Source organism: Raphanus sativus, chromosome 2, assembly GCF_000801105.2.
Source record: "Raphanus sativus cultivar WK10039 chromosome 2, ASM80110v3, whole genome shotgun sequence".
Taxonomy (NCBI): Eukaryota; Viridiplantae; Streptophyta; class Magnoliopsida; order Brassicales; family Brassicaceae; genus Raphanus; species Raphanus sativus.
The window spans coordinates 6,625,323-6,642,504 of NC_079512.1; the positions used below are offsets into that span (position 1 = coordinate 6,625,323).

Here is a 17,182-nt window from a genome sequence, read left to right on the forward strand (position 1 = left end):
TTTAAAAAAATTAGTTGGAGTAGTTTTAAATGAATATTTTCTATTTTTTTCTATTTCGAAAAGAACTATGCTGTAAAGTTCAGTTAAAAAACATGCTGTGAAATTGTTATTATTGTGCATTATAGTCATATACTTTGTTTGTGATTGGTAAAAAGAGTAAAATTGATTAAGTAAAAATGTGAATTGAGTGGAAAACAGATGGGTCATGGGATGGTAGGAAGAAAGAGAAAAAGAAAATAAGGGTAAATATATAATATTTTTTTTGTAAATTTTAGAGTAAAAGTCAAGTGTAATTATCTTTTTTTTACAATAAATGGCCGAAATAGTAAAGAACATTTTTACCTGATTGGTAAATTTGTAATTGAATATGAAGTAAGTTCAATTTCAAATAAATATTAAATTTGTAATTGAATCTGGAGTAAGTTTAATTTCAAATAAATATTTACTCTATTAGTCACATGCATTCAAAGTCTTTAATTAATTTGATTGTCACTAGATTTATAATATAATTAAATTAAATACTCATGAATTTTGGTGATGTAATCAGTAAACAGATACGTAAACTCAATTTCAAAATGTAGTTATCTGACTTTGATGAACTTACCGATCGTGTCAATTTTTTCCTATGTAGTCATCATCAAGAGAGCGTTGCTAGATGTAAGAAAAATATTGCAATAGTATTCGATAAAATGCTATATGACTTTGATGAAATTTGAGATCATATCTGATAATGTACCGCTGGCACGTGGGCTCCGCAGAAGTTAGATGGGAGCCGCTTAATTTCCTTTTGGTTTTCACATCTTCGCTTAGGTTCATGTTCCTTTTTCACACAACTCTTCCCGTGAGGGGTCACATCACATCCCATATGTTTGTCTTTTTCTTCTAATTCAATAAACGAAACCAAGATTAAATAGACTAATTCTCAGATGTTTAACCACCAGTGCCAGTCAAATACGGTTGTTCGCAAATGGAATGAAACACCCATGTCACCTAGACACACGTTAGGGTAATCTGAAGACATGGTAAACTATGATACATCGGATTTAAACAGAAGTTCGAAGTCTCAGTGGCTCGTTGGATCTTTCACCTGATGCTCTTATCGAGGGCTATGGAGGGACGGCGGAGTCCGTTTATCAGTCATCTAGAGATTTAGGGTTTCATGCCGAATCTTATGTTAGATATCACCGGCGTAGGAACTTATTGGGAGATGGTAGTTTTTCTAGGTTTGTAATCCTTGCGGTGCAGTCTCCTCACTCCAACAAAGAATAGTTAAAGCGGTGTGTAGTTTCTTGGATTTATGAGACGACGGTAATGAGGCTGGTTCAATAAATATTATTAAAGAAAAAGTAAATTAATATCTTCGCTTGATTTAGTCATGCTTTAGAAGATTAGAAGATATCAAAATACTATTAGAATATAAGTATAATTTGAATCCAATTTAGTTTTAGTTATATGCTCTTTTTGTCATCTAAATTTATATGATCTATTAACACATTAATGCAACTCTAATAAGTAAAAACTTATTTAAAAATAAAGTTTAATTTATTAAAACTAATAAAAAGTTATATCAATCTTTTTATCATAATCAAATAAAACAAGTCAATTTATAAAGCAAAGAAAGATGATAAATTTGGTATAAAAGTATAAAATAAAATTATTTACTATATATAAAAGTTAACTACAAACAAGTAGGTGAAAAAGAAGATAAAAACATGTTAATAACCAATGATAAACTACCATTTGCTGTTGTTTTTTTCCTCTTTCTTGACTTCAATGGGTTGAATAAATTCAACACAATTTTTTTTTTGCATCAGTTGTTCAACTCAGTTTAATCCACCTTATTTTTAACTTTTTATTCAATACTTTATTGCACCAATCTAACAGTTGAAATTATTTTTAATAAGCTTATTGTAAATAGTCAGAGAAAGACTGTAAAACTGTTTTATAAAAAAATATTTTAAAAACAAAGAAAAAGAGAAAAAGTGAAAACTATTTTTCAATTGAGATATTTCAAAAGCTCTCTCAGAAACTCTAGCTCAAACTGTCTTCTCTTTAGGAAGAAAAAAATAAAATTAATTAATTAAAATCTAGAGAAATTATCAAATATACCACTTTCATGATACCACTTTTCATTTTTACACTAACCAACTTTACCACTAAATTTTTAATTGATAAAGTACTTTTATACCCCTAACTAATCAAGCATAAAACTAATATCTTATTTCTCCTACATTTCACGAGTCCGAGTCGAGTCCGTTGCCGCCCAATTACTTCGCCATAGCTGTTCTCATCAACTGCATCGCCATGCTCGTCTGGTGAAAATCCAGCAGTGAAGATCCAGCGAGCGGCTCCGGGAGCTCGAAACGCGTCGGAGCTCAAAACGCATCGGAGCTCGAAACGCTCACAATCCTCACTCGCTGTCAGGTATCGCCGCTGTGACCCCAGCTCGAGTCGTGGTAGCCTGTCTAGAAGCTCTGGAGTCGTTGCTCTACTGAAATCCTCGCTGTGAGTCCGCCATGGAAACTCCGGAACCGTCGTCAAACTCGGATATATCTCTCCTTTGCTCGATCCGCCTTACACTCAGCTCTGTCTTATTCGTCGTACTCAGCTTAGTCATGTTCTGGGTCGAGCTCGTGCTCCACCGTCGTCAGGAGTCGCAGTCTTCTCGTAACGGAGAAAACACGGAGCAATAATGGTGGATTTGAGATGTTTTGCACATCTGGTCCTCCTTCTTTTGAATATTTACGATCTGACCCCTTAACTATTAGATTTGCAGAAAGGTCCACTCGAATCAAACCCTGAATATTTGGTATATTCTTATAAGTGATTTTATAAAGGTTTATAAATCATTTATAGGAATATATATAAACTATTAATAAAGGTTTATATGATTTCTTATTTTTTTATAGATTTTATAACTTCTTTTATATGCATTTATAAATGGTTTATAGACTCTTGCAAACAATTTTACATACCCTTATAATTTTTTTATAATCTTTTATAATGGTGTATAAACTTTATAAATTAGTTTTATAAACTCTTATAAATTATTTACATACCCTTACAAACTCTTATAAATTATTATACAAACACTTATAAATTGTTTTATAAGGTTTTCTAAATGGTTATAGACTATACAACTCTTATATCACCCCTTATAAATTGAATATAATCTTTTATAACATTTTTATAAACCGTTATTAATAGTATGCATACCCCTTATAAATTATTTATAACTTTCATAACTCTCTTATAAACATTTATAAATAGTTTATAGATTTCATAGCTTGTTTTATATGCCTTTATAAATGGTTTATAGACTTTTACAAATAATTTTACATACTCTTATAAATTGTTTTATAATCCTTTATAAGATGCGGCTGTTCGGAGCCGTTTGGAGTCTAATCGAGGAGATGAGGAAGGAGAATCCTCACCTAATCGAGTCGAAGCTGTTTGTTGTTCTCGCGAGGAGATTTTAGGGTTCGAATATGGTGAAGAAAGCTGTCGAGGTGCTCGACGAAATGCCTGAACTGGACGAGTATGTGTTCGCGTGTTTGCTCGATGTCTTGTGTAAGAACGGTTGCATTAAGGATGCTGCAAAGATTTTCGAGGATATGAGGTTACAGTTTTTTCCAACGGATCGTAGGTATTTTTCTTCATTGTTGTATGGTTGGTGTAGAGAAGGGAAGATGATGGAAGCTAAGCATGTTTTGGTTCAGATGAATGAAGTTGGGTTTGAGACTGATATTGTTGATTACACTAACTTATAAACATTTATAAACGGTTTATAGACTTTATAAACTTTTTTATAAGCATTTATAAATGGTTTATATACCCTTACAAATAATTTATAAACATTTATAAATGATTTACAAACTTTATAAACTGTTTTTCATAAACATTACAAAGATGTATTAACTCTTATTAATTATTTATATTCTTGTAAACCCTTATAAATTATGTTTCAAACTCTTATAAATTGTTTCATAAGCCTTTCAAAATGGTTATAGATTCTTACGAATGATTTAGAGATTTTTTAATTGATTCGTAAACCTATGTAGACCTTATAACTTTTTTATTAACTTTACCGTTTTCATAAACATTTATAAATTGCTTATAGACTTTACAATTTTTATAAGTCTTTATAAATTGTTTACAAAATTATCTAGAACCTAATCAGACAATATTCACCCTTTAGTTGCAACATAAACTAGAAGATACAAATTATACAGGGATACTAACTCAGCAAAATAAAAATCAGAGGACAGGTTGGATTATATCCTTTGAAGGAAATTTATTACGGCCACAGAGACGCCATCAAGCTCCTGTGTGGAATAGAGACTTCTCAAAGACTCAAATGACACATACAAGCACCTGCAAAAACAACAAACTTGTAACTCATTTGCAGTTCTTAAAAAAACTCATCAAATCATAGGAAACAACTGACATATGAAACAAAAATGCAAGAAAGAGCAACAGAAACTGAGTTATTTAACACACTGTTTTCTGCAGCTGAGGTGGAGCTTTCACTTTCGTTGTAGCATACCTTTTAACACTGCTAAAGGGAAGAAACTCTGCAGTCTAAAAAGAAACAAAAAACATTAGAGTGATTGGTTAATAAGACTTAAGAAAAAAGTAAGAGCCAATGATGAATATGGTGATTACCATTGTAGATCGAAGAAAATGTGTGTTGGCAGGGTTGTGGCTCTTATATAAGCTTGAACACACACTTCTTCCATGAGTGTCGGGAACTGAACATGTCAATTACATAACTAAATAACTTAGATTTACAAAGGGTTATAAATTTTCAAAAACTCAATGTTCACTATCAAAACTCTTTCTCTTAGATCCGACTATTAACAGATAACACTTTCTCTTAGATCAAGACAACAAAATCTGAGAGAAATACTTACAAGTTGTGATTCTTGCTGAGGATTCAACATTTTGAGGTTTTGAGTTTCGATCTCGTCTGCTTCGTGAAAGAGGATACACTCGATCTCGTTTCTGTCGTTTGATCTCGTCACCATCACCGCTCGTCGCGGTAGTCGCTCGATCTCGTTTGCTTCTGAGATAGGATACACTCGATCTAGTTCCACTCGCTCGATCTTGTCGCCATCATCGCCTTCATCGATCGATCTCGTCGCCGTCGTCGATCTCATTACATTGCCGACGCCGTCGAAGATTTCTCTTGAGAGACAAAGAGATGAAATTAAGTTAGGATTATAAAAGGGTTATTTTGTAATTTGCTCATTAATGAAAAGTGTATTTGTGAAAATGTCTTTAGAGTGGTGGTAAAACTGAAAAGTGGTACCAAACAAAGTGTAGTTTTGAAATTTCCCCTAAAATCTATTTAAAATAATATTTTGCCTTTTAAAAACCCAATGGGGTGTTTTAATCGATAATGTTATTTTTATGAGGTTGTAAATTTGAGAAAACCTACAGTACTAAAACCAAAAAAAAAAATGATGGAAAGAAAACAAACAGAGATATGAGATATCTAGAATCACATGAAATGAAAGAGAACATACAAATAGGTGGAAAACATATGTTTTTTAGTAAAAAAAAAAGGAAATTTTCCGAAAATGATTTAAACTTGATTTTAAATACAAAAGTATATCCCAAATTCAATGAAATGTAAAAGTAATCTTAAAGACTAATGAAATTACAATAACCTCCTTATAACAAAAAAAACCATGTACTGAGTTTTATAATTATAACCCTCCTTCTGAGAAGACTTACAAAGAAGTCTTCTCAAAAAGACTTATTCGTAAGTATTCTAGTTCGGTAGATCTGTAAAATAATTTTATAATTTTATAAAAAATATTTTGATTGATAAAAAATTGATCTATTAATAAACATTTCTAAATGATGTAAATTTAGTCTTACTAAAATTTAATTATTTTCAAGATAGATGAGTGAAAGTAGATTGAGTCATGATAGTCTTTGGTTTAAGGTTGGTAACATATGCTATAGTATTGTTAGTATGTTTAGGGTTAGATTTTGAAATTTTATCTTTTTTATTAATTTGACATATATGTGTTTAATGATTATCTAATAACTTAATTTAAAAAATTTCTAAGTATCTTTTAAGTTTAAGAATGTGTTTTTTGCTTAATTATTTTATTATACGGTCTGAAAGACTCACATAAGACTTTTTAAAAAATCTTCTGACATATCATGTATAAAGTTTAGTAAAAATTTAGGGTTCCCGCCTAAATGTTTAGAAGAATTTAGGTTTTCCGCCTAAATCGAAGTCTTCGAGAAGTCTTCCATGGGAAGTTTTCTCATGTATTAGTTCTTAAAAGTAATTAAATAATTTTTATAAAATATTTGATGGATAAAAAATTGAAATCATGTAATAATAAACATTTCTAAATGATATAAATTTAGTTTTACTAAACTTGAATTATTTTCAAGATAGATGAGTAAATATATATTGAGTTATAATAGTCTTTGGTTTAGGGTTTGATAACATATGTTATAGTATTGTTAATAATTTTAGGGTTAGATTTTGATTTTTTTTTAATTTCTATATATGTTTAGTGACTATCTAATAACTTGATTTAAACACTTTCTAAGTGTATTATAAGTTTAAGAATGTATTTTTTTGCTTAGTTATTTGATTATATGGTCTGGAAGACTCATACAAGATTTCTTGGGAAATTTTTTGACATATCATGCCTAAATTTTAGTAAAATTTAAGGTTTCCGGCTAAATTTTTAGAATAATTTAGGTTTTCCATCTAAATCAAAGTTTTCCAAAAGTTTTCCATGAGAATAATGCACTAGAAGACATTTATGAAATTCTTTTCGGCGAGTAGTAAATTTTGGTTTAGAAGTCTGAATCAAAAATATTTAACTTAATTAGATTTTTTTGTCTCCCTATATAAAGTAAGTTTACACATTCTCTCTATTCCTCTCAAATGGCTGCAACAAAGAATATAATGTTTCTCACTCTTAAACTCTCTAACCTCTATCTAATTGAATTTTTTTTTGTCTCCCTATATAAAGTAAGTTTACACATTCTCTCTATTCCTCTCAAATAGTTGCAACAAAAAATATAATGTTTCTCACTCTTAAACTCTCTAACCTCTATCTAATCCCTTTAAACTTGAAATCACAAAATTTTATATCAATTTTATTTTTCTTATGTCTTCCTCACTAATTTATCTTGTTTTGCAGGTTTTTTATTACATAGTTTTCATCATTCACTACTTTAAAGTTTGATCAATTAATGTTGAAATTTTATTTTTCTTATGTATTTTTCACTAATTTATCTTGTTTTGCAGGTATTTCATTACATGGTTCTCATCTTTTACTACTTTAAAGGTACATCTATAAATTTTAAATATGTATTTTTGTGTGTGTTTATATGTTAGATTTTAATAGTTGTAGTTTAACATAATATGACTGTTTTATTTATTATTTAAACATAGAATATTTTTTTTGAAGTTTTCTTTGTTTTATTGTCATATTTGAATGTTTTTGAATTTGCCGATTTTTTTCCAGATCTGAGTCAGACTTTGGAAGACTTCTCGGAAGACTTACTGGAAGTCTGATAAAGTCTTTTCACATTTTCTGAAATCCTCTGAGATCTTACGAAGTCTTCCAAAGCTAAAGTGAGGACTTCTGAAGTCTTCTCAAATCTTACGAATTCTTTCGATTTTTTCTTCACTAAATGGAGTTCAAGCTTATTTATGTCAATGAATGGTCTCAAGATCCAATTGTAATATTTTTTTATGGTCTGTTTTACGATAGCTATGTATATTCTTTTAGTTGTAAATTCTTCTGTAAACTCGAAAAGATGTTAATGAAAATAATTTGGTAAAAATATGTGGATGTTTACAATATCATTGAAGTAATTGATACTACATATAAAAATACATAGCACAAATTTACCAAAACTAAGGGAGAAGACTTCTCAAAAGACTTTGTAGAACTCACAAAAGATCAAACAATACATAAGTCTCAATAGAATAATTTTCGGAAGACTTTACTAAAAGGCTTATGTGAATTATTCCTTTAATATTATCAATAACAGAAAACTTCTTAAGAAAATTCTTTAAAAATTAATGAGAGAACAAGTTAAGTCTTCTCGGAAGACTTCTCAAAAAAACTTCTTCTTAAGTCTTCTCCGCAAATTAAGCGGAAAACTAAAGTATAAGAGAGAAATTTAAGCGGGAAACTTAAATTTTAAGTGAAAGATGAAATTTTTAATTTCATGAAAATTAAAAAGTATATCTTATGATCTAAGAAAACACGTTAAACCACATGACTTGATATTCTTGAAGTTACTTAACACTTGGAATCATAATATTGACTAATAAACATGAATTGACAAGAAAATATTCAAAATTCATATTAAGTTTAGAGAAAATTGAAGTTTAATAAAGATTGATGTAGAGAACTTCTTCAGAAGTTTTCTTAGGAAGTCTTTCATTTACATCATTTTTGCAATTGCAATTTACGAAGGAAGACTTTTTAAGAAGTCTACTCTACAGAAGACATTTTGAGAAGTCTTCCTTTGTAATATTGACTTATTTTTGAATTTGAAAAATTCTCGAAAATGCCTGAGAAGACTTCTCGAGCAGTTTTCTTGGATAAACATGTTAATTTTGTAATTGACAAAATTTTGTCAGAAACTTGACGTTTTATAGAAGACATCTCGGGAAGTCTTCTCGAGGAAGACTTCTATATGTCTGAAGAAAGTATTTCCGAAGTCTTCCTTGCAATTGACTATATTTGACTTTTCCAGACAAGACTTTTTTAGATATCTTTTGCTAAAGAACTTTTAAAGAAATCTTCTCTCGTAATCGAAGGTTTGACCAAATCCAAGAATGAAATTTGAGAAGACTTCTAAAGAAGTCTTCTTCCAGAAGAGAAATCTTCACATTAATATTAAATGTTTTACTATTATTTTTCAATTGCAAAAGTAGCTCACATAGATTTCTTTCAACAGTGAGAAAACTTCTCAAAGTTTTCTATAAAAATTCAAATTTCTGACAAACTTTGGTCACGATGGAGAACACATCTAGCGAAGTCTTCTGAAAGTCTTTTCGAAGTCTTATGAAAATTTTCGCGAACAGATCTGAAAAAGAAAAACGATTTCATACCTTGAATCTGTGAGATGACTTCCTTTGCCTCTCCAAACACCCATAACTTCACTAAGAAACTACCAACTTGTTAATGAACAAGAATCATGAGCTTTAATATCTCTATGAACCTCATAAAGTTTGAAATCAAAATCTTGATTTTTTGGATGAATTTAAAGAGAAAGTTAAAGAGATATGATTTGCGTCCATAAGTAATGAGATATGAAGAGTAAAATTCGAAACTTTTGTGCATTGAGAGTTCAAATTGGTTGTTCATGATGGTAGGCAGGTTGGATCTAAGATGAAAATCAATTGGTGGCACAAACAATATTTTTCATTATACATATTTTTTTATTGTGGGAACATGTACAAAATCAAGTTAATTATTGAAGAAATTAAAAAAGTAGACGGGTGCACGTGACCCCATAACTTTTATGTATATCCGCTCCTGGTGGTAGGTGTATTGATGACAATGACAAGATTGTAAATATTTGGTGAAAATGCGAATGAAAAGATAAAATATGTATTTTGAAAATAAAATAGTGGTGAATAAGATAAAAGAAAAAAATTAAAATATATAAGTTATTTTTGTGTTTGATTTAAAATTTTAGGCATATTAAAAAAGCTCTAACGCCTGATTTTACACGAAGGAATGAGTAGAAAAAATAACACACAAAAAGTTTAAGCCTAAACTCGAAACTTCCTAAAACTATGCCGTTTCGTGGAAGCATTGTAGCTTAGTGGTTAAGTTTTAAAGGTTTCCACACCCATGTCTGGGGTTCGAATCATAGACTATGCAATTTTTTGGAGATTACAGGAAATTCAGGTTTTAAATCCTGGAGAGAAAAATTTATTAATGCAGACCACAGAAAAAGATGTACAAGAGATCTTCAACATGATGCAAGTAAATCTAGTCTGGAGTGGATTTTCGTAGGACGACTCAGATGATACAGTTAGGCGTAGATCTCATAAGGCAGGTAATATTATTGGTTGTCGAATCGTCTATGTAATATTTTTCATAGTTGCATTGTAATAATAAATCAGCGTTAAAAAAAATTCGAAACTTCTAAAAACTGAAAAGAAAAAAGGAGAAATTGGTTTTGTAGGGAGAAAGTAGGGAGAAATAGGAAGAAAAAAAAAAGTGAGAGAATGTTATTTTGGCTAGTGAATGAATTTTGGTTTTTTGGGTGTTATACCATCCAATTTCCTAGAGAATAACTAGACAAAATAAAAGGCAACTAGATCTTGACCCGCGCTTTAGAAGCGCGGAATATTTTACGATGAAAAATTTCACTAATAACTTAATAAATATTTTGGTATTTTTAAAAGAGTGTATATTTAAAATATTTTTGCATTTAAAGCAGTTTTTTTAAATTCAACCCGATTGTGATTATACGGTTAATCCGGAGATCTGACAATTCAATTTTGGTTTTTAAATTATCCATATTAAAAAAAAATTACTAAAACCCGAGACTAACCGATTGAACTGATGGATGACCGATATGTAATCTAATTTGATTTAAATTGTAATTGTTTCATAATTTGTAATCTTATAATCCAAATTTTAAAGTTCATTATTTTGCAGTATAAAATAACTAAGATAAATTATTGTATTGTTTGGAAACATTGATAGTAGTATAAAAAGTATATTGTTTGGAAACATTGATAGTAGTATAAAGAAATAAGTATATTGTTTGGAAACATGGATAGTAGTATAAAAAAAATAACAATAGTGATTTAATGTAGGTTTAACTATAAAGTATAAAAGTGTATTTAATTTAAAAACTTACAAAATAAATGTTAGGTCCAATAGAATGTTTCTGTTTTAATAAGATAGATTGGGTCCCATTATCCATGTCGTCTCGGTCCGTGTTCCTCAAACTCCCACTTTCACTATTCTTTTAACTTCTAGGGATGTCCGATTACGAAGTTAAAAAAAAAAAAAAAAAATCATATATTTGACACACATGACACACCACACTCGCAGTCTTGCACAGTGTCTCCCATGTTACTGTACAAAGTTCACATCTCAGTTTCTTCCACGTTTCTTATATATATGCCTTCAACTCATCCACCTCCTCTTATTAAAAACCCATCTCTCTATCAATTTCTCATTCTCTCTCTCTCTAAAACATAATAATTCTACATATATAATAATGGAGGAAATTGATTTTGGCTCAAAGACATCAACTTCTTGTCTAAAGCTCTTTGGATTCAGCGTCAACGGAGAAGAAGATTTCTCCGATCAGTCGGTAAAAACTAACCAATCATCTGTATCGGAGACTAGTGAGTTTCCGGCGGGAGGAAGTGGTGGTGGTGTACGAAGCCGAGGAGGAGGAGGAGGAGAACGTAAGTATGAGTGTCAATACTGTTGTCGGGAGTTCGGTAACTCTCAAGCTTTGGGCGGTCACCAAAACGCTCACAAGAAGGAGCGTCAGCAACTCAAACGCGCTCAGCTTCAAGCTACACGAAACGCTGCCGCTAATTATTCTAACGCTGGATCAGCGTCTCCGTTCCTAAGGAATCCTATAGTCTCCGCCTTCGCTCCTCAACCTCATCACCTATCTTCAGCCGTGTCTCCGCCGGGGGGAGGAGGTCCTTGGATGTATCTTCCACGTGTATCACCGTCTCAGCTTCACGTGCCACATGGGTTCTCTTATGATTCAGGATTCAGGTTTAGTGGGTCTCAGATGAGACACGCTCAGACCCATGGGCCGAGACCATCAGTGAATGGATTTTCAAGAGAAGTAGGACCAACTTTTGATGATGGATTAGGGTTGGATTTGCATCTGAGTCTTGCACCAGCTGGTCATTAAAGTTTAATCATGCCCCCTGCAAGTATGGCAGGAGGTTAGATCGTGTATAATTTTCTACATTTTAGTTGATTTTATTAAATATTTAGTGATTTTAAATTCCAGTAATTGTTTGTCTAGCAAAATTATTTAGCCTTTAATCATGTTTCACACTCAAGAAAGTACTCCTCGGTCCTCAGAATGCTTTAACCAATTTGATGAACGAAGTTCAAGAAGATACAACTTTTTGTTAAGATTTCAGAATTGCTCTGGGTCCGAATCTGTCGGTCTAGACCTAGTAAATTAACAAAATAATATAAATAAATAATAAGCAGACGTGACAAGCAAATAATAGAAATAAAACTGCAGATACTCTCCGATCTAACTGAGTTAAAAGATTTAGGATAACTCTTAATTACATTGGTGTTGAAATAATATCAAAATTTGTATTGAAATAACATCAAAGTTTATATTTGTTGTTTTGGTTTCATTTCTATATTCAACCACATCAACAGATTTGTAAAACAAATATTCTATATTAATTTTTTTAGAACTTTAGCTATATGTAAAGACTTATTATTATTTATTATATTTAGATTCATGTATATTTTAAAAAATATTACAATTTTGTTTTCGTGTTTATATATTTTATAAAAATATTTTATTTTAACTAATTTATATATATTATTAATTTTAGTAAATTTATATTTTTTGTCAACAGTCAATTTATATATTTACTTTAGTTACAAAATTAAATTAATGAATGGTATTAATTTAATTATATAATTAAATGAAACATAATAAAATATATTTTTAGCATGTGAAGGATAGTGTTTGGTGTAATATTATTCGAAAAAACAGTTTTAATGGAATGGTGTGATTTTCGGACTTCCATCGGAAATGAATCATACGAAATTTCATGTTTTAGAATTCAAGTGAAGTTGGCCTAAAAATCATTTGTTTAAACAAACATTATTCTAAAAAGGTAGTGATTTTGAATTTATGATATATAACGCTTGGGATAAAATAACTATAGAGAAAACATATATTGAATAAAATATGAAATTATAGTATAATTATAAATATCTCGGAAAATTGAATTTTTTATTGCTACTAAACTTCAGCAGATGGTTAAAAGTGATTTTATAGAATGTTTGAACTTACAAAACTATATAATTAACTCATGGTTTCAGATCCATTGGATCGTAATCCTAATAAAACCTTGTGTTAACCATTTTATAGTGGCCACTAGAATACCGGAGATGGTGGGTATGATAAATTCAGAAAATAAAAATTTTACAAGTTATGCAGAAAAACTTATCTTAAATTAGTCAAAAAGGGCCACACTCGACCTTTTGTTGGGCGTTTGATATTTGATACGGCTCCAAAGTTCTGAAGTCTATGCACAAGCTATTTTATTCTGTATTAATCCTAAACAAACATATCATTATCAGTCAATTTATAATTGGTGTCTTTACTTTTGGAGTTGTCGCATTTTGGTTCTCATTTAGGGAATGTTATAAATATTTATATGTCAAACTTTGTCAAGACTCTTTGAACCAAAATGAAAGTAAGAGCTCATAAATTCTAGAATATGGCAGATTCTGTCCATGTTAGTCGATTACCGTACTAATCTAACACAATCAATCTAACACAATTTGGTTACATGTATGGGGATTGTAGGACCAGTGAATCTTTTGTTCAATTATGGGCATTAGATATGATTTAACTCCAACTTATCAAAGTCAAATTCTCTTTATTCTTAAGTTTGATTATTATTTCTCGTTGAGAGCATTTGCTACCAACGGCTATAAAAGAGATAAAAATTCATAATATATATAGATATTTTCGAATATTATTAGTTGTAAATTATATAGGCTTTTAAAAAAATCTTTTCAGAAATACATCGGAGAATTCTCTTTTAAATATAAGGTGGATGGAAGAATTAAACTTGTATGGTATGTACAAGCTTGTACTTGATGGTCTAGTGGCAAACGAATTTTGGATTGCTAAGCAATCTGTGGTCGAAAACATTCTATTACATTACATGTGATAGTGCGGATATGTGTCGATTGTTTATGATCTATTTGAATATCCAGAAAAAGTTTATTTGTAGACTGTATCTTCCTTTACGGATTAGTCTGGTCCTTCAATAAAACATATATGAATGTATGAGTGTGCATGCATAAAACATACACATGCCGGAAGATGCCAATTTCTTAGTTGGTTGTATGACTAGAGGTGATGATAATCATAGTATGTTTGTGCGGCTTAAATAGTACAGAGTTCCCTTATGTCATAATTTGAAGGATACAAAACACACACACTTTGTATAGTGGAGGAATCTTACCCCTAAGCTGATATTTGTAAACAATATATACACATAGATATATTCATATGAAAAAACTCAATAAGGCGAACCCGGGTTCAAACCCTACCGGTCACACGGATATAAGCTATTGCTTTCGGCCCATTTAAATGTTTAGGAGAGGGTTTATCCGTGGCTGTACTTCCACCCGGGGACTAGGTTTGTGTCATCATTGATCCGGGTTTAACCTTTTTCTTTTTCAAAAAAAAAAATATAGATGTGTATTATTACCAAAAGAAGTTGAACATTTTTTTATTGTGAAATGCATGGCGTAGCATTTAGAAAATAATTCATGTCACAAGTTAGGGAGGAATCCCCGGATACCGGAATTTGAGATAATAAATGATTAATTATAATCAACCATATGATATATTAATATGTAGGAAGGTAGGCCAGCGCATTTCAAGTTTAAACATGAAATGGAATCCTACTCACGATGGCCCAATAATTTATATACAAGACACAAAGTATCTTTGTTTTAGGAAGTTTAATAATGCAAGAGGCACAAATATATTCTATAGATGCTATGGTGAACTGGGGCAGCTGAGCAACCAGTACGAACTTTATTAATGAATAAAGTCTCACATCGGTAATTGGAGAAATAATTAAGTAATATATAAAAGATTAGGACCAATCCACTAATTGTCAATCTAATATATTAAAATTGAAGTACAAATAGTACTTAACTCTTAGGGGGTGTATTCAACTAAGAGTTTTAAGTGATTTGTATTAAAATGACAAATTCACTGTTATTCAAACATGGATTTTAAAAAACACTTTAAAATCCAGTGTTATTGAACTTGACATTTTATAAAACACTCTGAAATCCACTGTTATTGAACAAAATTTAAGTTGGAGATTTTAGAGTATTTTAAGTGTTTCTAGAGTGTTTGAGGGAAGTTACTTAGTTATAAAACTAAAAATCCAAATCCCAATATTTTAGATAAGATTTTAGAGTGTTTTAACAAAAATCACATCAAATTCCCTAATTCTCCTATAATCATCTCAAAACTCATTAAAAATCAAATCACTTCAAATTTAAGATTCAATACACCCCCCTTAGAGTTGCACAAAAATTACAAAGGCATGCTACTCCTTTTAATTAAAGATTATCCAATTAAATATAACACATACCCAAATAATATTTATTATCTTGCCATACAAATCCAAAACGTGATTCTCTAACATATATTTCGCTTTAATTAACCACATTTCCATATAAATCAAAAACGTATTTATTAACTTGCCATATATTTTGATATTATTTAAACTATATTGCCATGTTAATCTAAAACATGATTAATAATTCTCATCAAAATAAACTATTTTGCCATTATTATTATCCAAATATATTGATCACGTAGATCCTATGTGTGATTACTCACAATAATTAAATTGAAAAATATTATAATTTTGTATATGAGTAACATAAATTTGACATAAACGAAAAGTTTCGAATAAAATTTTGTATTACTAGCTGTTTTATACGAAATAATAAACATTTCATACAAATATTAATATATAAAATCAATATGACTCCTTTTAATATTTAATAAATATTGAACATATACTTTTGTCAAAAAATAAGTTGTCCATTTATAGTATAGATATAATTACTAATTTTAACATTTAAAATAGAGAAATTTTCTATATTAATTTAGATTTATATATTAAAAACCACTGGATAGAAGAATTTTTTACCTCTTTTAAACAATATTCTCTGAAACGTCTTTTAATAAGTTTTTTTTCTTTGAAGACATTTTGGTGATAAAAACTTAAAAAATGATATTGAGAGAATTACCATTTTAAATATTAGGGTTTGAAAACAATATAAAATTAGTAGAAACAAAAACAATAATAAATATTTGAATGTATTGGTAATCATTTGTTTGTGATATAAATACATTCAATACGATAATAATCAAACAATAATCTAATATCGTTTGACCACAGTTAATAAAATCCAGTAATTACCAATGGTTTATAAGATAACAACGATTTTTATAAATTAAAATAAATAGCCTTGTCAGCGTGTATGTCAAACTTTAGACATGTATTTATTAAAAAATCAAAAAATCAGATATGAACTTTATATATATATATATATATATATATATTTAAATCAAAATATTTGGAATATAATTTAATAAAACTTAAAAGTATATCTAAGTCTCTAATATTACATTTTTGCTGTTTAATATATCAAAATAATTGAATTAAAGTCTACAGAACGTAAAAACAAAATTTCTAATAATTTGGAAGTTAAGCAAATTGAACATGATACAAAAATATCAAAAGAAAATAACATATTAATCTACAACATGAACACAAGAATCAAGTTGACGACATTATCAAAAATTAGAATATATAAGAACCAAGAATAAATACCCGTGCGGGCGCACGGGTCAAGTTCTAGTTGGTTTTAAGTTGGAAGCCCATAACAACCCGAATCTAATATGGTTTCAGAGCGGTCGATCCTTGTGGATCAAAGTGAAATTAAAAAAAAGAACCACCTGATGTTGGACCATTCCGTGGATGGTATTCCCACAGTTGTCCACGCATGTCCATGAAGGGGAATGTTAATGAATAAAGTCTCACATCGGTAATTGGAGAAATAATTAAGTAATATATAAAAGGTTAGGACCAATCCACTAATTGTCAATTGGTTTTAAGTTGAAACCCATAATAACCTGAATGTAATAAACTTAAACAAAGGTTTAGAAATAGAAAGTACTTTTGAACATTGATTAGTTAGAGAAATAGAGGATTGGATGGAACGATTTTAAGCTTGGTATCAGAACAATCCACGTAGACACTTTTCTACCACTTGGAGAAATTGGCTTTTCATAGTTGCTAAGGAGCTTCTCTGACTATAAAACAACCATGTCGTATGGGCTCTTTGTTATTGTTTTGTCAATACTGCGATTATCA

At 29.9% G+C, this 17,182-nt stretch overlaps 1 protein-coding gene and 1 long non-coding RNA gene across 3 annotated transcripts; one reads left to right on the forward strand and one right to left on the reverse strand.

Annotated features, from left to right (window-relative positions):
• Positions 1-4,098: 4,098 nt before the first annotated feature.
• Positions 4,099-4,764, reverse strand: LOC130505993 (uncharacterized). 2 transcript variants are annotated; one of them, XR_008941876.1, is made up of 3 exons: positions 4,666-4,764; positions 4,547-4,581; positions 4,099-4,374 (listed from the first exon to the last, which is right to left on the reverse strand). It is a non-coding gene; the product is annotated as an uncharacterized LOC130505993 (long non-coding RNA). The 2 variants fall into 2 exon arrangements; XR_008941875.1 differs by having other exon boundaries at positions 4,501-4,581.
• Positions 4,765-11,164: 6,400 nt separating this feature from the next.
• LOC108839828 (zinc finger protein GIS3) lies at positions 11,165-12,068 on the forward strand. Its single transcript, XM_057004405.1, has one exon. It carries the CDS (start codon positions 11,248-11,250, stop codon positions 11,905-11,907), a length of 660 nt encoding a protein of 219 aa, XP_056860385.1. The 5' UTR covers positions 11,165-11,247; the 3' UTR covers positions 11,908-12,068.
• The last annotated feature ends 5,114 nt before the right edge of the window (positions 12,069-17,182 follow it).